General features: G+C 37.0%; 1 protein-coding gene across 1 annotated transcript in view; it reads right to left on the bottom strand.

Annotated features, from left to right (window-relative positions):
- The window catches only part of CHD6 (chromodomain helicase DNA binding protein 6), a 134609-nt gene that overhangs the window by 67765 nt on the left and 41363 nt on the right, over window positions 1-25481 (bottom strand). The window contains exons 3-5 of the mRNA XM_029283703.1: window positions 17356-17485; window positions 15005-15060; window positions 3677-4203 (exon numbers count right to left, since the gene is read on the bottom strand). Coding sequence (XP_029139536.1) covers window positions 3677-4203; window positions 15005-15031 — 554 coding nt within the window. The 5' untranslated portion in view covers window positions 15032-15060; window positions 17356-17485. The remainder of the gene's footprint in view (window positions 1-3676; window positions 4204-15004; window positions 15061-17355; window positions 17486-25481) is intronic.

Genomic DNA, 25481 nt, shown 5'->3' with positions numbered 1-25481 from the left:
CAGTTTTCCAGTAACTGTCTTGTAAGTGACAATATTCCCTTCTTTATACTCAGTCTTCATGTTAGTCAAATCAATTTCTCTTCCAAGCTTAATGTTATCTTCAACTGGTGAAACTTTCATCTCCTCCTGATCAGAGATCAACTGCAAGTACATAAACTTCTGTACTTGCAGTATTTCATTCATAAAACATGTATTAAAGAAAAGGGATCTTCTGTACATACAACCTGAGTACATAATCATGTCAGTTCAGTTTTCTACAGTGCTTCTCAGATGAATGTCTAGTTTTGAATATCTAGTTTTCAACATCACTCAAAACATAGTCCACTTTCATATCAAATGGAAGAAAATAAGAATCTAATATCCTTTGCTTAACTATGATTGGGCTAGTGCAAACATGTCAAACTCGTGACATCACGTGACATCGCACAACGTATCGGGACGGTTTTGTCATTGCCGGCAATGGGGTGGGCGCAGCTTCTGGATGACGTGTCCGGCCTGCGGGCCGGCAGTTTGACACCCCTGTGCTAGTGCATCAATATCTGCAAAGCACAGTTAGATAGTAGGCAGATTTACATTTGTTTGGTTTCAGTTATCTGATACCAGCATTTATATCAAACATGAAACAGAAGAGTTAGCACCAAATGATGAAGAAATCAACAATAAAAAAACTCACAAGTATTGCAGAAAATTGATCTTTAATATCCTGCATTTTAATCTGAGGTAAAGTTTTGCAACTTGTTTCATAAAAGGCAATTTATCTGTTTTGATATAATTTTCACATCAGATCTTTATGCTGCAATTTTATAGAACATTGCTATTTGTTGCAAATATGTAAAGAATAACTTTCATAATGTAACTTTCTAGGGCAGGTGTGAACTGATGACATCCTTCTAATTGCATTAGAAGCTGTGGAAGTGCAGTGCTGCTGGTGCTTTCAATTTTGAAATAAGTCCCCAGACATTGGTGCTGTAGTTACAATTAGCAACCATTCCATTCATAGATGTTGAAGCTCACTATGATTAGAAATGATTTAGAGGAGATTATGCCACAATTACCAGATGGTTATAGAGTTTGCAGCAATGGCTCTATTTGCATATACTTTACTCTGACATTTTGGAAGGAACAATCCTCAACTATATACTTTTGAACACATTTTGTGAAGGAATGAATGGACATGAATCCTTCCTCAATCCTGAAATAGCAACAGTGATCAGTTTGTTACCAGCAAATTGGCCACAGACATCAGAAGGACAGTTTGCAGCAATCTTAAGGCTCATTGACAAGCATTTAATTACCTAGTACAATAAGATTTTTTTAACATTCTTATTATCTTTTCATATGGCTAGAAGAGAAACCATTATAAATATATGTGGCTGAGCATCTTTCTTTCACACAGCCTCTTCAAGATTAACCAAAGTCTCTTTGTTTTCCATAAACTTCAGATGGTATTTATAACGTGGTGCTGTTCTGATCTTAGTAAGAAGACAAGAGGGCCTCATAGCAAGGAAAGGCCACTGATACAGCAATCTGGAGAGCTCCGTGAAGAAAATGCTGTAATAAAGATCGAAACAAATTCCAATATTTTGCTTCTTCCAGAACCGTTTACTTTTTTTCAGTTCTGCTCCTTACCCAAGATTTTAAAATACTGTCCTTTGGTTTGAATTGCTGCTCAGTTAAATTTCTCCAGATTGATGCCAGTATCAATTGGTTTAGCACAGAGATGTATGTAGAGCCTTATAGGTTCAGCCTAATATTTCCTGACCCAACTAATCTAGCTGGCTTCTCCAATTGAGTTGGGCTGAATGTACTTCAAGATGAGAGTCATGAAAACTCTTTGATATTCAGGAATGTTACACAGCTGCTATGCTTTAGTTTCATACTTAAACCTACGCTGTGTGCTATCAAACCTCTTTCAATTCCACTCTCATGATTTTTCTTTTATATAAAATCTGCTGAATTTCTATAAAAACTGTCCTATAAAAGTAACTATTATCAGCTTCTGGATACTGCAGAACAGGAGATAACATTTTTTTCATTTAAGTGATACCCACTAATACTGTTACAAGAAATACCTGTACACATGCTTATGAGGCTTAACATTTTACATAACGCAAATTAGTAATCCTTGTCAAATCAAGCATATTTTAATTTTAATCATACAAACAATGTAAGTGAAACAAGTTATCAGCACTGCCAATATCTACAGTCAGTAAAAGGAAGACCAAGCAGCAAAGGTTTGAAATATAAAACTATGAGTTATCTGAATTTCTCTCAAAATCAGCAACTCCTTCATAAATAAACAACCAGTTTACATATCCAGAAATGTAACACGAAGGTGTAAACTTTTCTCCATCATGGCTTAATACCACTAAAAACATAAAGGAGGTTCATATCATTTTGGAACTTTGTGAAACATTTTAAAAGGAATTGCTTCACAGCAACATTGGGAAACTGGGTTTTATCTCTGCTTCTGTCATCAAGTAACTGTAGGGCAACAATCTGTTTTATTCAATTTTTACCAAATTTGATAAGGGAATAATGTTGGACAAATAGGCTAATATTCGTGTCCCACTTAGACTTTCAAGTCATTATGCAAAAGGATCTCACAGAAAAGCAAGCTTTAGTGAATCCAGTTACTGATCACACATAGAATTTTATTTATTTATTCTGTTCAAACCCTTGTATGTGATATTCAACACAAGATATTACTGCCAAGTCAACCAAAATAGAATTAGATCACTTTTATATGTACAGAGGTTAGGACCTGCTCTCTAGTAGAACATGCTATGCATGGGCAATCTTACAGTTTAAGGTACAGCCACAGATATCCATGATGATGCTAATCATGGAATATATCATCATGCATATGGTATTTTATGTACTTGTGCATTGCGCTCTCGTACAATTAAACCGTGGCATTTGCATGCTAACATCACCACGCACATGATTATATCCCTTGCCCCCCATGGACATCCATGGGCAAAGCCGATTAGATTTTTTTTCCCAACTGATCATCAACAAGCAATTTCCATAGCACTGTGATTAACTACAATGAGCAACAGAGAAAATGAAATGGAAAACAGGTACTATAATTCCATTAAAATTCCATTTAATTTCCCTCACAGAGAGAAAAACATAAAAGGAGCTTTAACAGCTACATCAAAAAGGCAGTTATATGATTCCAAATTAATAACAATTAATTGTGGTAGTATCTATGAATTTTGTGAACAGTATCCATATGCTTCTAATAGTCAGATCCTGCAACACGCACTGCAAATATATTTTCTAGCAGTATAGTAATATAACATGAAAATGCATGAAATAACCTTGTAACTTTGCATTATCACTCCTATCTACTGTATTTCAAAAGGTTCCTTATTTATATGTGTAGATGTATGTACAGTGGAAGAGTTTCTCTATTCAATTATCCTCTGGAAGAATTTCCCCAGGCACTGGAATTTTGGAAACTCTTCCAAAGGAACAGAAAAATGCACCAAGATAATTTCCTTGACAAGCTTAATTCAAGGATGTTGCACTAATGCTCTTCTAGGATAAACTCAGCTACAGTATACCAGTAAAGACTCGTCATGCTCAAAGTCCACTAGAACAAAACTACTGCCAGATAAGCAGCTAAATGAGCAATTAGACACAAAAAAGCATTCAGAGCCATACCAACCTGGATTTCTTGGGCTTGGCTTTGGAGGAAGTCTCTAAGATGTTCTTCTTCTCTTTGGACTCCTTTGGGACTTTAGGCTCCCGAGGCTTCCTGGGTTTCTTAGCCCCTTCCTGCTTGGGCTCCTTGGGTTCCTTGGGCTTTTTGGGCTCCTTGGGCTTTTGGGGATCTTTTGGTTCCTTAGGTTCTCTTTTCCTCTTTGGTTTTACTTCTCTCTCATTGCCCATCTCTTGCTGCCCCAGCTCTTTTTTCTTTCGTTTCTTTTTTACCCCAGTACCCCCACCCCCATCGTCCTGCATCCCATTATGGCAGGTTATCATATTCTGCACAATCTCACTGGGTACCTCCACAGATAGCACATTTTGATGGTCCTTATGGGCCAGGCTCACACTGGCCAAGTCAGAGATTGTCACCAAGTCACTCAAATCTTCCTGATCTGGACTTCCATCAAAAGGGGTCTGTGGCTTGCATTCAAAGGTGATGGAGGCATCAGACATTGGGGAATGACTCAACACTTTAAAATTTGGCAGCTATATATATATTAAAAAAGAAGAAAAAGAAATATCATTTTAAGTAGAATTATTTAGCAGCGTATAATGAAGTAAAGAAAATATATTATTTTTCAAAAAACTGTTTCACAAATATTATTTTGGAATATGGCAACAGAAAACTTCAGTCAGTACTCTACCTTAACTCTGGAGTATATATCCAGATGTTAGACTACTTAGCTCATTACTTTGTCTAATCTTAAAATTTGTGTGAGATGAGGATGTATGAGAATAAGATCCATTTGTCAACAGCTTTAACTGCTTCACAGCAGGAACTAATAAACATGTATGCCAGATCCTCCTGAAAAAGAATCAGGGTTACTTGCATATCAAAAAGTTTATGAATTGCCCTATTCAGGATTTTAATTAAACACTGAAAGATATTATATATGATGTAGCTTCTTGCCCATTTACAATAAAGAGGAATAACATCTAGAATTTAATGAAAGATTACAAGTTATGCCCATAAACAATTTTAGTTTAGCAACCACAATTGGAACTGGCAATTCAGCAGTAAAACGAAGTAGTGTAGTCACTAAGTGAAACTGCAACTGGGCTTATAATTTTACTTCAGCTTTCCTTTGCTTTATAAACCTGTAAAGGTTGTAAATGCGAGGATTTCTCATGTAATTACTTTTTCATCACTGTTGTAACTGTAAGCAATCACTAAATAGGCAGTGCTAAACAAGGACTATCTATGCATATCTGTTGTTAACCTGTTTCCATCCTCCACCCTGCTTCAATATTAGCAAGAACTTCAAAAATCCACTCAGTATTACTACGTATAAGAAGTATTAAGCAAAATCTAAAACATAAATTTGGTATTATGGTAAAAGACATGGCTCATCCACTATCAATACCTTAAAATGCAGTACTCTATAGTTTAACCCAAGGGTCGGCAACCCGCGGCTCCGGAGCCACTTGTGGCTTTTTGAGCCTTCTCCTACGGCTCCCAGCCTCCTCCGCCATTTGCAGAGAGACAGACAAAGACAGAGGCACTTGCACTTCCCTTCCCTTCCCTTCTCTCTCTCTCTCTCTCTTGTGTGTGTATGTGTAAAAAAGAGAGTGGTCTCACGCTGTTTTTGGACAAGCTGACAAGCTTATTGGGTGGGGCTCCTGCCTTTGCTGCGTCTCAGCAGGAAGCAGCAGAAAACAGAAAGCAGCAGAAAGCAGCATATCTCTCTCTCTCTCTCTCTCACTCACTCACTGAGTGGGGGAAGAGGACTGGCAGACCAAGGGCAGGAGAGAGCCAGCCCAATAAGAATGTGTGTCAGCTTGTCGGAGAACAGTTTGAAGCCAGCTTGCCAGGTGAGCAGAAGATCGGAGGGAGAGAGAGGGAGAGGGAGAGAGAGAGAGGGAGAAAAAGAGAGGGAGAGGGAGGGAGGGAGGGAGGGAGAGGGGGAGAGAGAACTCATGCACAGCAGCCTCTATTTCTTTTTAATTAAACTCTTTAATCAAGTTTTCCCCCCCTTGTGCGCGTGCATTTTGCGGCTCCCAGTGTTTTCTTTTCTCTGGGAAACGGGTCCAAGTGGCTCTTTGAGTGTTTAAGGTTGCCAACCCCTGGTTTAACCAGCAATGCTACATTTCAGAAGAATTTGATCATTTATTCATACTTGTGATATTTGAAAACTTTTCCCAATAACTGTGTTGCTTTCAATAAGCCGTGTCAAGGAACTGTATGACCTGAATCCATAAAACCTATAACAATCTAGTCAAAGTGGCCAGTCTTGGTGATTGTAGTGTTGCATAAGAAAAAGAAGATAAAGCATTACCTCAACGTAGTTAAATTCAGAGCCACTTTAAAGCAATACTTATGTGAAGACGTCATACTGTATTATTTCAAAATCTTCGGAATTGAAAATTCTCCCTACACACATTCTCCCCAAAATGTTTACACATATAAAGATAACACCTATCCACTCAAATTGAGTTGAAATCCCCAGGCCCAGATGGATTCTATCCCAGAATTCTGAAAGAGCCGACAGACATGTTCTCAGAACCACTGAACCATATCTTTCAAAGATCCTGGAGAACGGGGGAACTATCACTAGACTGGAAAAGAGTTGATATGGTTTCCCAACTTCAAAAAGGGGGGGGGGGGAATTGATCCAGGAAACTAAAGACCAATCAGCCTGACATCAAGACCTGGGAAGATCCTGGAAATAATAATCAAGCAACAAATCTGTGAATACCTAGAAACAAGCAAAACTATTACTAGAAGCCAACATGGGTTTATCAAAAACAGATGTCAGATAAATCTTATTGCATTCTTTGACAAAATGACTAAATTAGTGGATCAGTGAAATACTGTGCACATAGTACACTTAGACTTCAATAAGGCACTTGACAAACAAGACCACTTATCAACTTACTTCTTGATAAAATAGAAAAATGCAGGATAGACAGCATCACCACCAGATGTAAAGTATGCAGTGGGATACCTCAAGGTTCTAGGAGTCCTAATAGATCACTACTTAAATATGAGCTAGCAGTGTGCTGCAGCTGCCAAAAATATCAACACAGTCCTAGGCTACATCAACAAGGGATAATATGGACACATGAAGTGTTAGTGCCACTTTAGGTACTGCTTTGGTAAAACCTCACTTGGAATACTGCAACAATTTTGGTCACCATAATGAGGTTGAGACTCTAGAAAGGGTGCAGAGAAGAGCAACAAAGAGGGCTGAAGGCTAAAACATATGATGAATGGTTACAGGAACTGGGTATGTTTAGTCTAATAAAGAGAGATTAGGGATGACATGATAGCAGTCAATATTTGAGGGGCTGTCACAGAGATGATGGAGTCAATCTACTCTCCAAAGCACCTGTGAGCAGGACAAGAACTAACGGATGGAAACTCACTAAGGAGAGATCCAACCTAGAACTAAGGAGAGGCTTCCTGACAATGAGAACAATTGACCAGTAGAATGGCTTGCCTCTAGAAGTTGTGGGTGCTCTATCACTGGAGGTATTTAAGAAGAAATTAAACAGATATTTGTCTGAAATTGCATAGGGTCTGTTGCTTGAGCAGGGAATTGGACTAGAAGACCTCCAAGATCCCTTCCATCTGTTATTCTGTAAGTGATAATATTCTGTATTCTCACTTACGCATTCCCCCATTTAGCAACTGTTCATTTAGCAACCATTTGTAGTTACAAAGTTGTAAAAAAAAAACAGCTTTGTGACCAATCCTTGCATTTATGACCAGCATAGCATCCTGCAGCATGAGATCACTGTTCGTGTGCTTTACAATCAGCTCCCAAAAAGCAATTAATGGAGAATGCAGAAGTAAAATTGTTTAGTGCAACTGCTGCACTAAACAACAATTAAATGATTCATTTAATAACCAAATAGAAAGTTTGTTGTAAGTTTGTTGCAGTCAGATGATTTTCTACATGGCAACCGTGATGGTTAACAATGCAGTTGCTGGTCCCAATTCTGGTCACCAAGTGAGGACTAACTATAGGGGGGAAAAAAACACTTTTCAAAAACAGGTTCAGCCCAGTTTGCTGTGCTAAATTGTAAGAAGGCTGATTTGCTGCTGAAGGCTCAGGTGAGCCCACCCACAATGATCTGTAAGTAGGGGTTAATGGCTTAGTGTGGTATGTAAACCCTTTAACTGCAATTTAATTTTTAAAAAGTTGGTTATGCAAATTATATCCCAGGTGGTAGAAAATCACAAAATGGATTTCAAAATCAGGGCTAAGTCAAAAATAAGTAATGCTGCTCTTGAATGCATTTAGCAATATTAAAGGTAAAGGTTTCCCCTGTTCAGTCATTTCCAACTACAGGTAGTCCTCAAGTTACAACTACAATTCACCCCAAAATGTTTAAAAGTTAATAAAACTTGTAATTAAATTGTTTTATATACTGCTGCAGTTCTTTCTCTTTTACTTTTTCTATGCTTGCTCATTTTCTATTCCAGATATGCTGCATAAAATACTTTTCTACATAAGCATGTGATTTTTTTTGTAAATTTGTTTGTATAAACAAAAAAAAACCTAAATTGTTGCAGACGTGCTAACATTTATATTATATCACTATAGAGATTCTTTAACAATCAGATTTTATGAAATGGACTCATATCCCAAATATTTCAGACTTCCTTCAGGAAAGAAAAAGTAAAGATGCCAGGAGTAGAACTCCTGTATAAATGCTGAACTACTGTTCTTCCTACCATGTAGTTAATACTGCCTAATGTAGTTAGAAGCCACTAAAGTTATTAGTGCTTTCTGATTACAATAACATCTAAATTTCTCTTCAAATGCAGTATGCAATTTATCTATGGGATTTTTATTGATTAATTTTTTTTGTATTCCGCCTTTATTACTTTATAAGGAATTCAAAATGGTGAACTTACATAATACTCCTTCCTCCTTCTACTTTCGCACAAGTAACCCTGTGAGATAGATGGGACTGAGATAGACTAACTAGTCCAGAACCCTCAATCGGAATATGGTAAGCTAACATTATTAATTATTAGCCAGCATATTTCTTCTTCTTTTTTCTCCTTCTCCTTTCTCCTTCTTATGGAGACTTTAATATCTACTATAAATATTCCAACTTAGCTACAAGAACAGGTCTTGATAAACTTGATATTATATTTGTCGAACAAGGTATTATTTCAAATTAACATGTTAATAAGGAGACTGTCAGTTTAGAATATTCTGAAACAATGTTCTGTTTAGGCCAAGAACACATGTGCCATTATTGATGCAAAATATATACAACAGTTCATAGTTTGTAGGAGGTGTTGTCAGGAATTCAAGAGTATCCATAGCAGGACCTAAGATCTGTGCTTCCCATCAGAAACTGTGTAAACAGTGTGCGAATACTGCACTTTAAAGACAAACTGTCAGGATAAGTAGACTTCAAAAATGTGACCTACTTCTTTAACCATTTGCCTGTATACTTGCAAAGTAGATGGAGCTCCTTAGGCAGTTTTGAAAAGCACTTCAAAAGAGGTCACTAAAATGTAATTAATCCACCATCCATAACAGAAATTATGACTAGCTTACCACAGGCCACGTAGCACCACACAATCCCAACAGATATTTAACTTGTAGGTTTAACACTGCACATATCAAGGGAGGAAGGATGCTGAGTCTATCATTCAGCTTTTTTTTCTACATGTCTTTCATCAATAGCAATTTGCATGGCTAACTTGGAAAAAGAATATGCACATGCAGAAAACAACCAACCAGAAAGCAGGTAGAGTTTTGCTTTTTATTTTATTTTCTTAAGTTTCAAAGTAAGAAGCTGTTCTTGATTTAAAAAGCAGGAACGTCTAGGTAACATACAATTTGGTTTCAGAAACAATCTTGGTACACGAGATGCACTATTCAGCATTCAAGTTCTTGTACAGCGTTATAGAGATGTCAATCATAGTGTTTACATGTACTTCATTGATTTTGAAAAAGCATTTGATAAAATAAGACCCAGCAAACTATTAGAAATCCTGAAACAAGGGGGACTAGATGACAAAGACATCCAAATTATAAAAAATCTATGGCATCAGGTAGAAAATGTGAGACTAGGCCAAAAATACTCAGCTGATGCAGAAATACAAAGAGGGGTCAGACAGGGATGTATTCTGTCTCCACTGTTGTTCAATATCTACTCTGAGTCAATTTTCAATGAGGCACTGGAGAACATCGATGCTGGCATCAAAGTAAACGGTGTTTGGATCAACAATTTAAGATATGCTGACAATACAGTTCTGCTTGCCAGTAAGCATGAAGACCTTCAGCTCCTCATCAACAGAGTCACAGAAATATCTGAAAAATACGTCTTGAAGCTTAACACCTGTTAACCATGGTCGTCAGCAAACAACCTGTTAATTTACCACCAATAAATTCGGAAGGAATGCCATTAGAAAAAGTTGAAAGCATCACGCACCTCGGTTCTAATTTACATGAAAGCTGGGACATGACCACTGAAGTAAAGACAAGGATAGAGAAAGCTCGAACAGCATTCTTCAAAATGAAAAAGGTCTTCTGCAGTCACGACATAAGCCTAAGATTGAAAATCAGGCTTGTCAGATGTTATATTTTTTCTATCCTACTCTATGGAGTACAGAGTTGGTCTCTGACAGGCTGCCACCTGAAGAGACCAGCAGCATTTGAAATGTGGATTTACAGGCGGCTGTTACGTATAAGCTGGGTTGACAAGATCAGAAATGAGGAGGTGATAAGCCGCCTGGGAAAGCCAAGGGAAATCATCAAAACAATTAAATGAAAGTTAGAATATTTCGGACGTGATGCGACACCCAGAAAAATACAGCATACTCCATTTAATCCTCCAGGGAAAGATTGAAGGCAAACAAGGTCCAGGCAGAAGAAGAAGATCATGGCTTCAAAATCTAAGGGACTGGTTTGGACAAAACTCAGCAGCACTTTTTTCATGCAGTTGCTGATAAAAACAGGATCATCAACATGATCGCCAACATCTGATAACGGATATGGCACGCGCACACACACACACACACACATATATAAAATGTAGTGCAAGAGAGCTAATTCAATGTTTTCAAAATTAATATGCTAATACCATTTAAACCATCACTTCTTTCATCCACTTTAGAAAAAGGAGGAAAAAATGAAAAAAACCAACAAATGTTTAAAACTAGCCCTTGCTGAGACAGACATTGATAACAGACAAGTAAATATATTTACTTGCTATTTTTTGATACTCTTCTCAAGTGTATTAAACACTATAAGTACCAATCTATATTCAGAATAGAATTAACAGGGCATCAAAGTCAAAATCAAATTTTGATTTTTCAGAATCAAACCAGAGAGCCCAATGTTATTTTATAGTCCAATATGCCACCATTATGAGTTGTATCAAGCTAACTCTCAATACTTAAAGACAGATTAAATAAAAACACAATTAAAAATTATTAAAAGTCATAAATCTACAAATTTGTGTGACACGGTGAGTTCTATGTCTAGGCCTATCCGTTTTAAACCTCTGATGAAAAAGGTATCCAAAGGACATTTACAAAGTTGAAAAGGGACAAGAAAAGGATTGGAAAGTAATTTTGACTATTGCACATGGTAAAGCACAAATATTTCCCATATGTGGTAGCATTTTTAACATGTTTCCTCTCTCCTTCCAGAATAATGCAGTTTGGAGAAAATATATTTCACAGCTCATCAATGTATGCTCCAAGCCACTAGAAATTATTACTCAAGAAAAGGAGGTGATATAAATACAGTTCTATCCAAGGCTTCAGTATTTTACAGAAAAAATAGACTTCCAAGGTAAAGCATAAATCTTAGTACAACAACTCTAAAGCATAAAAGGAAACACTCACAAAGGGCAGCAATACAGATTCTTCAGAATACATTTGCTACAATAAGGATTGCTTATTGATTATAAGGATTGCTTGGCAATTAAACAAACTGTAGAGAAAGAACATAGGGGGTTAATCTGTGGCCTTCATGGAACACTTAGCTTCCTTTTTCCCTTCTATTACTGCTGTTTTCATGTTGCCTCTATCCTGGAAACCAACTCAATGAATGGTTGGCTGCCAAAGAATAAAAGCAACCTCAATGAGAAAGGAGATTCAAGGGAAATTTTTTCCTATAGCATTCATTAATATCAATAAACATCCCCACATTGTGCATTTGGGAAGGAAGATACATGTCTGCCCCTCCTACTTAGAAAGGAATGCAGTCCTACTGTGTCCTACACTGAGCTTTGAAGATTAGTAGCAGCAAATCATGGGTTGACGTGATGCTCCTCTGAAGCTCAAAGGCACATTCCAAACTCCTCAAATTCTATCTTAGGAAAAATAATCATACAATCATATAATTTCTATTCACAAGAAACTCAAGTGCAGTTAGACATCTTTCCAAGCACAAGAGTCACATAATCAAGACACATACTTTGTCATCTAAGTATTTTTTTTTTATTCAAACAGAGAGAGGTACAGGTGCAACTTACTTATGGAACTGGAAGTTCCATCATTAAGTCATTGAGATCATAAGTCATACTCAATTTTACAACAATTTTTACGGTGGTTGTTAAGTAAATCACATGTTCATTAAGTGAATGCAACTTCCCTAATGGACATTTTTTTTGCCAGAAATTGGCAAAAAAGATTTCAAATCATGATCGTGTGACTGCAGAATGATGCAACCAACTGAAAATGCAAGTTGGATGCCAAGCACCCAAACTGCAATCAAGTGACCATGGGGGTGGTGTGATGGTTGTATGTGTGAGTACAGGTCATCACTTTTTCCAAGACCATCGTAACTAGGAGAAACACCATTAGGTGAATGGTCATAATTCAAGGACTACCTGTATTATCTCCTAGGCCTCTGTGCTGTGCTTTCTTATTTGTCTATGGAGATTCTCAGTCATCCAGGTCATAGTTATCCCAAAGGTGCTTTTTCACGAGGCAACTGGACTTCCTTGTTTTTCTTCAAAGATGTTTTGCTTCTCATCTAAAGAAGCTTCTTGGATGAGAAGCGAAACATCTTCAAAGAAAAACAAGGAAGTCCAGTTGTCTCGTGAAAAAGCACCCTTGGGCTTTCTTATTTGGTATTGGCAGTGATCAAAATCAAAACGAGTTATTTGTCCTTATCATAGTTGTGGATCCCTTTGCAAACACTTATTTTTCCATTGCCAAAATGTGAGTATTTTTGTAAAAAATAAAATTAAGTTCTAAGGTTATAAGGTATGCTCATCTTCGAAGGAAACAGTTCCTTGAACTACATCATAGGAAGACTCCTACCCTGTATATTCAATAAAATAAAACAAAACCCTAAATTACTTTAACCGCAGGAGAAAGAACAGTATAAAAAGCAGTGTAATAAATTATCAATTCAGCTCAATATTCTTGATATTTTATTGTATTTAAATTTATTGGCCACCCAATTTCTGTGAACCCTAGGTTGAACACAACTAAAAAATATTAAATCAGGTAGACAGACAAGACTAAAATAAACAACAAAACCAACGAAACAAAACAAAACAAGGGCCTTAAACAATTACTGTAACACAAATCTGCCAAGCCTAAGACCAAAGCCAGGTTTTCAAAGTTTTCCACAACCCTAGGAGGGACAGCACAATCCTTATCTCCCAATTCTCAAGGTGTTCAATATGTTATACAGAAAGAATTCAGGTTCCAAATTCAGGAAGAGAAATCCTAATGTATATATATGAAATGGAGCCATGGTTAGTTAATATAAAAAAATTCCCATATTTCTCTACATGAAAGGTGCTAGAATACTAAGCTAGCCATTTTGTTGGAGTTACACTTTTTTATTGAGATGTAATCCGATTCTATATATGTTTACAACTACTAAATCTCTATTCCCCACCTATGGCTTTATCAATAGAAATACAGTAAAAGGAGATAAAACTGTACAATTGACAAAACATGTAAAATGGAAAGGGAAGAGAAGAATGAAAAAAATCAAACAGCCATGTCTGAAAGAACAAAACTTAGTCAGCTAGAAAACAGATGAGTGCACGCTGCTTTGCATAGACAAGATTTGGGATATAAGGCTAATTAAAATTAAAAAAAAATAGAAGCAGGATCAGCAAATGAGAAGGCCTGAACTAATTTTGTTTCTTTTACCTCCTTTATTGTTAAAGCCATTTATTCCAAAAAGGGAATAAGTTATTTGCCAATGTTAAGAATATATTATTTTATAAGAAATTCACCTTTAAAGATTCCTATCGAAAAGACAGCAGAGTGCAAATCATTTGCACATTAATTTATTCCATATTTCCAACCATATTTCACCTCAAAATTCATGTGATCCCCTACATGTGGGTGAAATCATGTTCATAACCTGTACATTACAATGGTTTCTATATTGTGAATTATTTGGTATATTTATTTTCATGAGAAGAACTACTGTATCAAAAGCAGCAGTGTATCTGGATAAACAAAGAAAGGAAAGAGGGTTGGTTTTGGGGGGAACATTCAATATACTGAAGAATTCAGTAACATTTTCTACCTTTTAAATGATAAATGAAAATTAAATGCATTCCTATGTTACCATCTATATATCAATATATGCTTTTTTGAAATATGAAGAAAGCATTGGATATATAATATATAATAATATATTCTAATGTTAATTTTGGTATAATAACTCTGTTTTCTAAGTATTATTATTCATGTAGTATGGATAATGCTCAGGTCAGTTGGTGATCTTGAAAAAGGCAAATCACAGTCCCAAGCATCCTAGAACAAGAAATGAAAAATTACTATGGACATGGACATGTAGCTACAGAAATCAACTTGAACGTTAAGGAAACTTTCTCTTTTAATTTCAGATAAAAAGTCAGGGGAACTGAAGAAGCTACATATTGTGATGACAATATGGCAGAGCTCATGTTGAACCAGTAAAGTTTTGATCAGTATCCTCTAGACTTAACAAGCCTACTGTTTTCCTAGAGAGCTCTGACAACAGAAACTTCAATGGACTCAATGGATTTACAAATTATTTTGCTGGCAAAAGTCTATAAAAAGAGAATCTTGTTGTTTATTTACCTTCCTACATCAAGCCACAGAAAAACTTCTATGTTCAGAGTAGTATAAATTCTGTAATAAATGTAGTTCAAGTCAGAGACCATAATATTTAGATAAGATTCATATTCTCCCCTTTGTCAATAAATTGTTAAGCAACAGTCCCATTTCCTCATCTCACAAAATCAATGTCCTTAAATTCAAGTAGAAATTATGGAACTAACTGCTGAACCACAATATACCAAGAAATGTTACATACATCAATTTTTCCAAAAGGTGAACTTTACCAACCTGTTTTTCTTTCTTCTGTATTTTCATTATCATCAATTTTGGGGTATATATTACTTCTGTAAAATATAAAACAAAGCTCATTCCAGAAATTCAAACACACAAGATCAGTTTGGGAAGTCTTTTAATATAAGGCTCTTTCAAAAGTGCTACTGTTCACTTAATAAAAATATTATCTGTGAAAGATGAGCTTCTAGAACATAGTTCCTGTGACACCTTAAAAGACTTGCTAGTTTACTGTGACATAACCTTTTAAAGTATTTATTAGCTTTTTAAAATATAGAGGACAATGTTGTTGTTTTTTGTGATGATAGAAATCCAATTTATTCCTTTCACTGATGGGACAGGTTCATCTAGAGAAAGAGAAGGAACATTTTATGCATTGGAGTAGAGGCAGAATTGTGGTTTTATTTTAAAAAAACATAAATACAGCTATGTCCTAACCACATTTGTTGGGCAACAAGCCCTATTAAATGAAGAAAAGCTTACTGCTGAACAGACATAATTGGGAATGCACTATAAATAAGTTGCTGAATACAACTACAATACAGTGTCAGAGATATTGACAAACAGCTCCAGTTTATAAATAAAGGCAATACCTTTTCAAAGGCTAAGGTATTCAAATTACTATAATTTATTATTCCTCGATGAAAACATTGTTACCCATAAGAATACGTCACCTCTAGTGCTCTTCTACAGAAATGAGACAGAAAAATAAATAAGCATGTACAGAATTCCCAGTTCCTCTACTACAACTGTTACTCCAGATGGGATGGAATGTAGATCTGGATGTTAAAATCCAATACATTGAAGAAAACTCAGTTGAAAGAGGATTATCTTAAAAGAAAGTGCTAAATATAAAAGTCATACAAAAGTCAGCTTCTGCTTTCCTCAAGGAGCCCCTTCTCCAATCAGAATCTACCTATGTTATGTATTGGTAGGAAATGTATAGAGTTCCTATCCGTTAAGTTAAAAATTTCATGACTTAAATTGTTTACATTTTTGAATGTACACAGAAGCTAAATATCTACAAAATACAAGATCATGCACAGAGCACATATACACATCAACTAATGTTGGTTTTAATTAGTTTGTTCAGCTTTAGTTACCATGCACTGATGGTGATTATGATAAATTTTGGCTTGCATTTTAAAATTCAGAAACTTTCCTGTTGCTCTGATTCATTTGCTTAGCTTTGATGTGTATACTCACATCTTCTAGAAGTTGAGTTTTCAAAATACTTATAAGTGCAGAATTTTCTAGTTTGTAGAGCCTCATATTTACAGTGTAGTATTTTTTTATTTTATGGTTGTAATATTAAGATTATTCATATAAAGATTGTTGTTGTTAATTGCGGTCCACAGGCTGGGTAGCGTTGGGGTACCTGTTGCAAGGAGGTCCCAGAAGGACAGGAGATGGTAGAAGACCTCAGGTAAATTCAAGTGCGGATGACGAAGTCACTGAGGTAGGTCGGTGGAGTAAGAGACAGCAGGGGAAGAAGATAACGGGAGTTAGAAAGGGTCGTAATCCGGGAAGAGGTCACTCAGGAAGGAAGAGTCTAGGTGGCCAAAGTATTTGAGTTTCAACTTCAGGATCTGGCCTTCTAAAGAGCAGTCAGGGTTGATCTCTTCTAGGACTGACCGGTTTGAACGCCTTGCAGTCCAAGGGACTCGCAGGAGTCTTCTCCAGCACCATAGTTCAAAGGCCTCAATTCTTTGGCGCTCAGCCTTTCTTATAGTCCAACTTTCACAGCCATACATTGCAACTGGGAAAACCATGGCCTTGACTATACGCACTTTTGTTGGCAGGGCGATGTCTCTGCTTTTTAGTATGCTGTCTAGATTTGCCCATATAAAGATTAAGCAGCTGGAAACACCCCTAATACAAATATTACAGGCACAATACATGGACTCAGGTCCCGCATGGTTTTTTCCTATGTTGGCACAGGTAAGACGGGCAGGTTCCCAAAAAACAAATTGCTGAAACTGTGTGCTGAAACAGCGTGCTATAATGGTTCAGATATTGGACCGGCATTTGGGAGAATATATTTAAGTCTATGCTCATCCATAGCATAATTGTCTTTTGGCCCAATCTACCTGATAGTACTATTGTGGGGAAAAGGGAACACTTGTACTCTGCCTTGAGCTGCTGAGTCCATAAATCAACAAACAACAAGGTGGAATGATAATAATCCATGCTGACTGCTACCCCCAAACAGCGAAATTGGTCAAGTGGATAGCTTTTCATTTGAAAAAAAAAAAGAATCAGAAAATATGAAGACAAAGCTGAATCAAAGCAACAGAAAGAAACTATTTTCCATCCACTCTAGCAACATAAAAAGGAAATGCACTTGCCTTTTCCAGGAGCAATACATTGCCCTTTTTTTTGAAGAGAAGAATGAAGGAACTTGTTCAGTTCAAAAATTGGAAACCAAAGAACGTGAACACTTCAAAGTAAGATCTCATCCATTTTTATTTCAGTATCCTACAAGAGCATAAAATAATCTTATTATTTCTTTCCTATTACAAGAAAAACCATACAAGAGAATGAGTTATCACAGCAGCATCTTTAAATATAAAAACAAAACAGAGGACATTTATATGGGAAATGATGTTTAAATCAGTGACAAATCAAATCTATCTTATTCCAAAGACAAAATGTTTCATCACAGGTGACTTAAAAAGAGCCTAAACACTGCAAATGATTTCTTAGTTTTATTGTAATTTTAACTTTTTTAACCTAGCTTGCAAATCTACGTAGATAATCTCTAAGTTATTTGTAAAAATTAGTATTAATGGTAATTAATTAATAATAATTAGTAAACTATTATTATTTGCAAGTGATTACAGCTTCTGAAAAACCATCACAAATCCTCTAAAATCAACCTGTTGCCTAAACAGAGACGCAGTGCTTGCTTTCCCAGTGTTTTGTCCTCCAGATAGGTTGGGTTGGGTTGAGTTTTTCACATGGTTTGTGTCTTCTGCTTTCTTGATTCATAGTGCTTTACTCTTGTGGCAAAAGCCATGTAACAAAGAACTTCACAAGGATAGTATAGCAGCCAATTAGTGGTGCTTTTGCACAGGTCAAATTCCACCATGCGTATATAATTTGGGATTTGTTACCACCGTTTTAATTTGAGAATGGGCAACTAGCAAAGGAACTAATATCTTCATCACTGGAGGATTTCAAGAAGAGACTGGACTGCCATCAGAAATGGTGTATGGTCTCCTGCTTGGGCGGGGGGTTGGACTAGATGACCTGCAAGGTCCCTTCCAACTCTGCTATTCTATTATTTTATTGTCTCAAGAAGGCTAAAGAAAGCTGGATACACAATTTAGGAAGAACCTTTCTGGAGCAGGAAAGTTATTTTCTCAGTTTTCTGGAATAAAACTGTCTCAGAACAGCACGAACTCAGAAACACTTGAAGATCAAGAAAAGTAATTTAGCATTATACAGAGGTCTGGCATCTTATTTTAGAGACTCCAATGTAATGGTTCCATTAGATAAAAATCAAATTTGGACTAAGAGCCATTGTAAACCATTCAAGTGTTTTATCTGGTTGTTAGCCGCCCTGAGTCCGCAAGGAGAAGGGCGGGATATAAATTAAATTAATAAATAAATTAATTAATATTCATGAGGAATGATTAGAGTTCTTTATTCTTTTAAGACGGTGGGTACATGGAAAATAATGTAGTTCGTCTACACCAAAAAAAGTGATAGTTTCTGGATTACCTCAGTTAACCTATTTTATTAAACTAATGTTTACTCTACGTCCCGTGTAGGAGAAAAATTTCAGGTATATTTATATATATATGTAAATATGTTTACATTACAATTGTTACAAAAGCAAAGCAAAATATACATAGAAGTCCTACAATGTAGAAAACGAAAATAGCATAACAATCAGTTGATTATCAGCTATTTCTGAAACATTTACAATGAATGAGAGAACAGTTTGCAAATTCACTGAGTAAAATAATTAAAATCTTTTGACTACATAAATTATATTTTTACTCTAAAAATTTTGCATGATTACTATTCTGGGCTTCTTTCTTTTAAATCAATATCTGTGGGAAATGTGGAACTATCATGTCTATGCAGATGATTTAAAAGTTCAATAATGCCCAAAATAAGAGAATTTAATTGGCATTTTATTTGTTCAAAAAAGGCAAGTGCAAAATTGTGACTCATGTAGAACACATTGAATAGCTGGAGGAAGAAGGCTGCTTTTATTCTTACACTGAACATGGAAAGCTGAAATAAGGATTTTTAATAAATGTATCCAAATAGCAAGGCTGGTTTTACCTGTTACACAATTTGATTTACAGAATCAGATAAATGAGTGGAATTTACTGTTCTGCCACAGACATCAAAAATGATTTTCTTGTTGCAACTTTTTCTTTTTCAACTAGCAATTTCAGGATTTGAATTCCGGACTTTCTGCATACAAAGCACGTGGTCTTTTTTTAAGCTGCAAGTAACCATTCAGAATTGTAATATTAAGCTTCAAATGAATGACTATAAAAGATAGGTAGCTCTATCATTTATACAACAAAGGTATTCAAGCTGTATGCTAATCTATAATAAAAACTGGCAACCCCACATCATGAGGTAAAGTTAACTATCTCAAAACAATTGGCAGAAAACTTTGAGAGAAAGTAAAATTTGGTTTCAGCTTTAAATATTAGTGAAGACTTACACAGTTAGATTCTAATGCATCAACTTTATTTTTTTTAAAAAATAACATACCCAGGTTTTTAAAAGCTGCAAAATTGCAACAAGAAGGGGCTATTTGTTCGCAGTCCTAACTAATCAGCACCGTGTATCGCTGGTTTCTGCTGCAAACTCACAAAACTGGTTTTCCCTGAACTCAATTCTAAGTTTATAAAAAAAATGTTCATTTGCAAAGATCAATGTACACTACTTGAATAATGCTTTTGTTCAACAGTCTGTCCCCAGATGGCCAATGAGATGCCTATAAGAGGCCCACAAGCAGGAACATTCTACTGTGAATATTCCTAAGAACTGTATTCAGAGACATACTAGATATACTGTATATTAGCCAATGCGACTAAATAGAATTTATCTTTCGTTAAATATCTAATCATCTTTTTCCTTCTATACTATAGCCTAGAAGCAAAATCTAACTTTTAATCTCCTTTCTTATTATAATCAGTTTTCTTGTTCTATTTTTTCTGCGTGACTGCTATCTCCCTAATCACTTTATACTTATTCTCCCAACTTCATTTTTTGGTATTGTTAACTTGTGAAATAATATTAATTATTTATTAATTCATTGATGTCCAAAGCCTTTGTTTAGCAAAAGGAGGCCCTGCTTTTTAGTATACCAGCTCAAGACAGGCCTTTTTCGAGGAAAGAATCCAGATATTAAAATTCCTTTCAAATTAGTCAAATTTCTAGTGACTTTACCTCACATGGTTTTCAGGCATCTCCAGTTCCCTATATTCTTTGTCTTGAATATTTGTTCTCAATATTTAATTATTCATTCAATTTTTATAGCTGTCCATCTCAACAAGTGACCTTGAGCAGCTTACAATTACATGCTTATAACATTTTAAATTATTACTGTACTGCAAAAGAAATGTTGTACTATAAACAAGTATGAAGGAATCCATCATGTATCTGCTGCAACAGCATCGCCTCTGAAAATTTACTCTAGATTTCAGCATGAAATCTGTACATATATTATATTATATATTACATTATATCATATAATTAATAATTTCTACTTTCTAACTGGCAGTCAACTAATATGATGGCCAATGGTCACTTTTCAGATTATAGCTACTAATAAAAGTAGCTAAAATATATCTGCAAAATAATAACAATAATGTGTGAAGAACTTATTATCTATAACTTTACTATCCTGTCCTATTCTTGCCTGCAGAACTTTCCAGCATACCAATTTCATGCGTCTGATCATCTCTGTGCTTTGACAAATAGACATGCTGAAATTCTTTCTCTGTATTTAAGTATCCAAGTAATACCATTTCTCTGTTTAATCTCAAATGAGGCTTCCCAATTTTCTAAATGGTTTTATGAACATCAGAAGGTTCTCACACAGGCTCTGATTGGTTGGTTGGTTGGTTGGTTGGTTGATTGATTGATTGATTGATTGATTGATTGATTGATTGATTGATTGATTGACTACTTGCTTGGAAATATACAGGTTTTATGTTTCTCTCAAGGATATTTTATATATTTTTTAAAAAATGGCTAAACATTTTATAAAACAAACAACAAAATCCACTTGCAAACAGTAAAAAGCTACCTCACACATGAACAAAAATGTTTCCAAACAAGTGTAATAATCCACTGGGTTTATCATAGGTAGTCTTTCTTTATTATTATTGCTGAAAATCATTTACCTGTCATACTGATCTCTTTGATTAATTGTGTCATTTCTTAAGCATGACACATTCTTGAACAAAGCTTATATTATAATCTTAAAGAGTTTTTATACATTGATGTATAATGTGAATTTCAACCCTTTCAGCTATCTATTTTCCCATTGTTGCATTTATATCATATAATGAAAAATTTTAGCCCACTTTATCACATAGTTTTCAACTTAAAGAAAATAATATTTGTAGCTCAGGATTGAACTATGGGGTCCTTGGTGCTTTCTGACCTTGGTTGTTTTCTTGCAGAAATTTTATTTCCAATGGATAATAAAAGTGCTAGGACTGATGATGTTACTAAGTTGTGTAATGAAACATCTGTAAGCTTAGAGAGCACCAAGGACCTCAGAGTCTTTCATTTATTCTTGTAAAATCCACATTGACCTTGACTTTGTCATACTACAAATATCCATTCCACCCAAGTCTCAGATCATGTTTTTTTTTAACTCCAAAAGCCTTTTGTTTCTCAGCAGCAGTCACTCCTTCATCCAAACCAAGCAGCAAACTGAAATGCAATTTCAAACCAGGTAAGCCCAGTCCTCTGCATTTTGTAGCACTTTATATTTAGCTCATGTTTTTTTTTTCTTCTGCCATTGTTTAAATGGTGTAATCAGTTGTCACAACAGGTATTTTGTGAAACAAAAACATCATTCTGGTAAAACTTCATTTTTATCAATGAAATTCTCCCTTACAATGACAACTGTAATTTCTCCAATTGTAAAGTATCTTTTTAAACTTCATTCCATACCTTAACATGATTATTTTGAAGTAACATACAGTTCACACTTGTCATATTTTTTTTCTTTTTCTTCTTAGTATTTTTCCTGCAAATGCGGGATCTGGTTGGCTTTTTTCAGATCAACCAGTTTGTCACCTGAGCCTAACATGATAGACTGAGAGTGATTGGCCCAAAGTCACCTATCCAACTTTCATGCCTCAGACAGGACTAGAACTGACAGAGTCCTGGTTTTTATACTGGTACCTTAAGTACTAGATCAAACCGAGTCTTTACTCCTATAATCCTCTCAAATTCAAATCGCTATTCAGTATTTCATGAACATTCGGTATTTCTTGAACAGAGTGAGTGCCACCACTCTGCTGAACTCTGTCTAAGTATATGTACCCATTTTATATGTTTGAAGTATTATTATTGTCCTTATCTTCTTTACCACCTCTTATTGGAATTGTGATGATGATGATTCTATTGCTTTGCATGTACATTGAGAGTTTTTGTACCAAGGACAAATTCCTTGTGTGTGTAATCACACCTGGCCAAATAAAGTATTCTATTCTATTCTAAAATAAAGAAGAGAGAAGACAGTGGGCATCTTTGTCTTGCTCCTTTTGTAATTACTGTGGTAAAAGCTTAATTTGTTGAGAAATATGTATCTTCTCTGAAGAATTTATTAGTTCTTCTTTTCTCTTTATTTAATCTAAAATAGCTTGTTTTTCTTTTGACTTTTTTAACTTCACTATTATGTTGTATAAAATAACCTCTAATAGAAACTTTACTTGCATCCCAAATCATTCTTTTATCATCTGAAGAAACCATCCTTAAATCAGTGACTTTACTTAAATTATCTTCAAAAAATTATTTTAGTTTCTTTTTACAATCCTCCATTTACAGGTAGTCCTCAAATTACAAATGTAATGTAGCCTGCCCACTCCATTCGTAACTCAAGAATTCATGGGTATGAATCTAGTACCTTGAATGAGATCACTCCCTGCTTTTGCCCACACATTCGCTAATCGAATGCATGGGTTCATTCGCTAATCGAATGCGCAGTTCATTAAGTGCACATGAGGTATCTCAGGGTGGGGAAGGCCATGGAGGGCCTAGTGATGGAACAAGCCCACAAGGCCTCCTTGACCCACTACGATATCTCATGCTTCCCCCTCCCTTCTTGCCGCGCAGGACTCACTTACCTTGAAAAGATCTGTCTCCTCTCTGCCACAGTTTCTGCCTTTGAGGGAGAGGAGAGTGGATAGAAGCTCCTGGGTGTCCATAATATCGTGCAAGTTCAGACACTCATCCTCTTTTGCAGAGAATGGGAGCCCAAACTCTTGCAGTGTTTGCGGTATCTAACACCTGCTCCCCCAAAACTCCTTTCCACCACTGCCGGAATACTTTTCACCAGGACGGAGACTTTGGGGCAACTGGAAGCTCCATCTGCATGCAAATGCACGTTTAAAAATGGAGCGAGATGCTCCATTTCTCAAACACCCCACTGGCAGGCAGACAGAGCTTCTAGTCTCTGTTAGGTCTCCATCCAGGTAAAAAGAGTTTGAGCGCCTATGGGGTGTTTGGAAACAAAGCATTTGCTTCATTTTCAAATGACCCATAGGTGCTCAAAAAGGCTCAGTTTCTCAAGCGGCCCATTCCAGGCAAATGGAGCTTCCAGTCTCTGTCAGGTTTCCATTTGGATAAAAAGTGTTTCAACGCCTATGGGGTGCTTCAAAATCCAAGCCATTGGCAGCGGCAGCCACCTGACCGGCCATGATCTCCCCTCCCCAGCCGCTACCCATCTTGCCTGACCTACTCCTTGCCTGACCGGCTGGCTGCCACAAATCCTGACTGCTCTTCTCTTTGTCATCTTCCTCATTCAAGCGGCGGCAGCACCTTGAGTTTCTCAGTTCCGTTCAAGTGGAAGAAAGCGGAGACGCAGCAGGATTGTTCTCAAGAAGACCCAGGTGCACTGCTCGCTCGCGGAGAAGAGTGGTGAGGATTGGCTGGCTGGCTGGGAAGGGAGGGATCATGGCCGCAAATTGGCTGCCGCCACCAGTACCTTGAGTTTCTTGGCTCTGTCTGAGTGGAAGAAAATAGAGGCGCAACAACGGGATTGCTCTCAATAAGACTGGCACATGGGAACGAGCAGTGCACCCAGGTCTTCTTGAGAGCAATCCTGCTGCTGTGTCTCCACTTTCTTCTTTTTGGATTGAGCCGAGAAGCTCGAGGTGCTACCACGGCTTGAGTAGGGAGGATGACAAGGAGAAGAGCGGTCAGCCGGCCTCCAGACAAGGAGTAGGTCAGGCAGGGTGGGTGCCTGGCTGGAGAGGGGGAATCATGGCTGCTCTGGTGGCTGCAACCACCAGTGACTTGAGTTTCTCGGCTCCGTTCAAGTGGAAGAAAGGGGAGATGCAGCAGCAGGACTGTTCTCAAAAAGACCCGAGTGCACTGCTCGCTCGCGTGCACCAGCCTTATTGAGAGCAATCCTGTTGCTGTGCCTGCATTTTCCACTCAAATGGAGCCAAGAAACTCAAGCCACTACTGCCACTTGAGTAGGGAGGACAACAAGAAAAGAACGGTCAGGATTTGTGCCAGCCAGCTAGTCAAGCAAGGAGTAGGTCGGGCGGGATGGCCGGCTGGCTGGCGAGGGGGGATCATGGCTGCTCAGGTGGAGGCTGCTGCTGCCAGCTTGGACACAAGTACAAGGAGCCTGGCTCCGCAATGCCTCCGCACACAGTTGAAGGCTTCATTTCTGCCCTCAAACTAAGGCTGACACACGCGAATGAGCAGCACACCTGGGCCACGGACGGCATTGGTTCCTGTGTCTGGCCGATTTCGATTCCACACTTTGCTCCATAGGCATGCAAACAAAGCAAACACTCCCCCCCCCCCGAGAATGGAAGCTTCTGGGGGCCATGTCTTTTGCAGGGAATTTGTATTTGAACTTGCACAATATTACGGCACCCAGGAGCTTCCACTGTCGGCATGAAAAGCATTTCCAAGCTGAATCTCCTCTCCCTCAAAGGGAAAGAAACCACGGCAAAGAGGAGACAGATATTGCAAGGTGAGTGTGTCCAGCGCGGCAGGAAGGGAGGGGGAAGCAGTTGTAAGGAGTGGGGGAATAGGGCGAACGTTGCAGAGCTTCTTCAATCATTCATAAGGGCGAACAACTGCCGTGGTGCTGCAATATTTGTAATTTTGAGACTTGCTCGTAAACACTAGGGGGTGCTTATTACGTAACTTCGAATGAGCGTTAAGTGAACGCTCGTAACTCAGGGATTACCTGTATTGCTTCTTTCTTTAGCAACATTTCAGTCTCCATTCTCCAGGG

The sequence above is a fragment of the Protobothrops mucrosquamatus genome, unplaced genomic scaffold, assembly GCF_001527695.2.
Source record: "Protobothrops mucrosquamatus isolate PMUCROS unplaced genomic scaffold, P.Mucros_1.0 scaffold194, whole genome shotgun sequence".
Lineage (NCBI taxonomy): Eukaryota > Metazoa > Chordata > Lepidosauria > Squamata > Viperidae > Protobothrops > Protobothrops mucrosquamatus.
The sequence above is the reverse complement of the archived record's forward strand: the minus strand, read 5'-3'. Positions and strand labels throughout refer to the sequence as shown.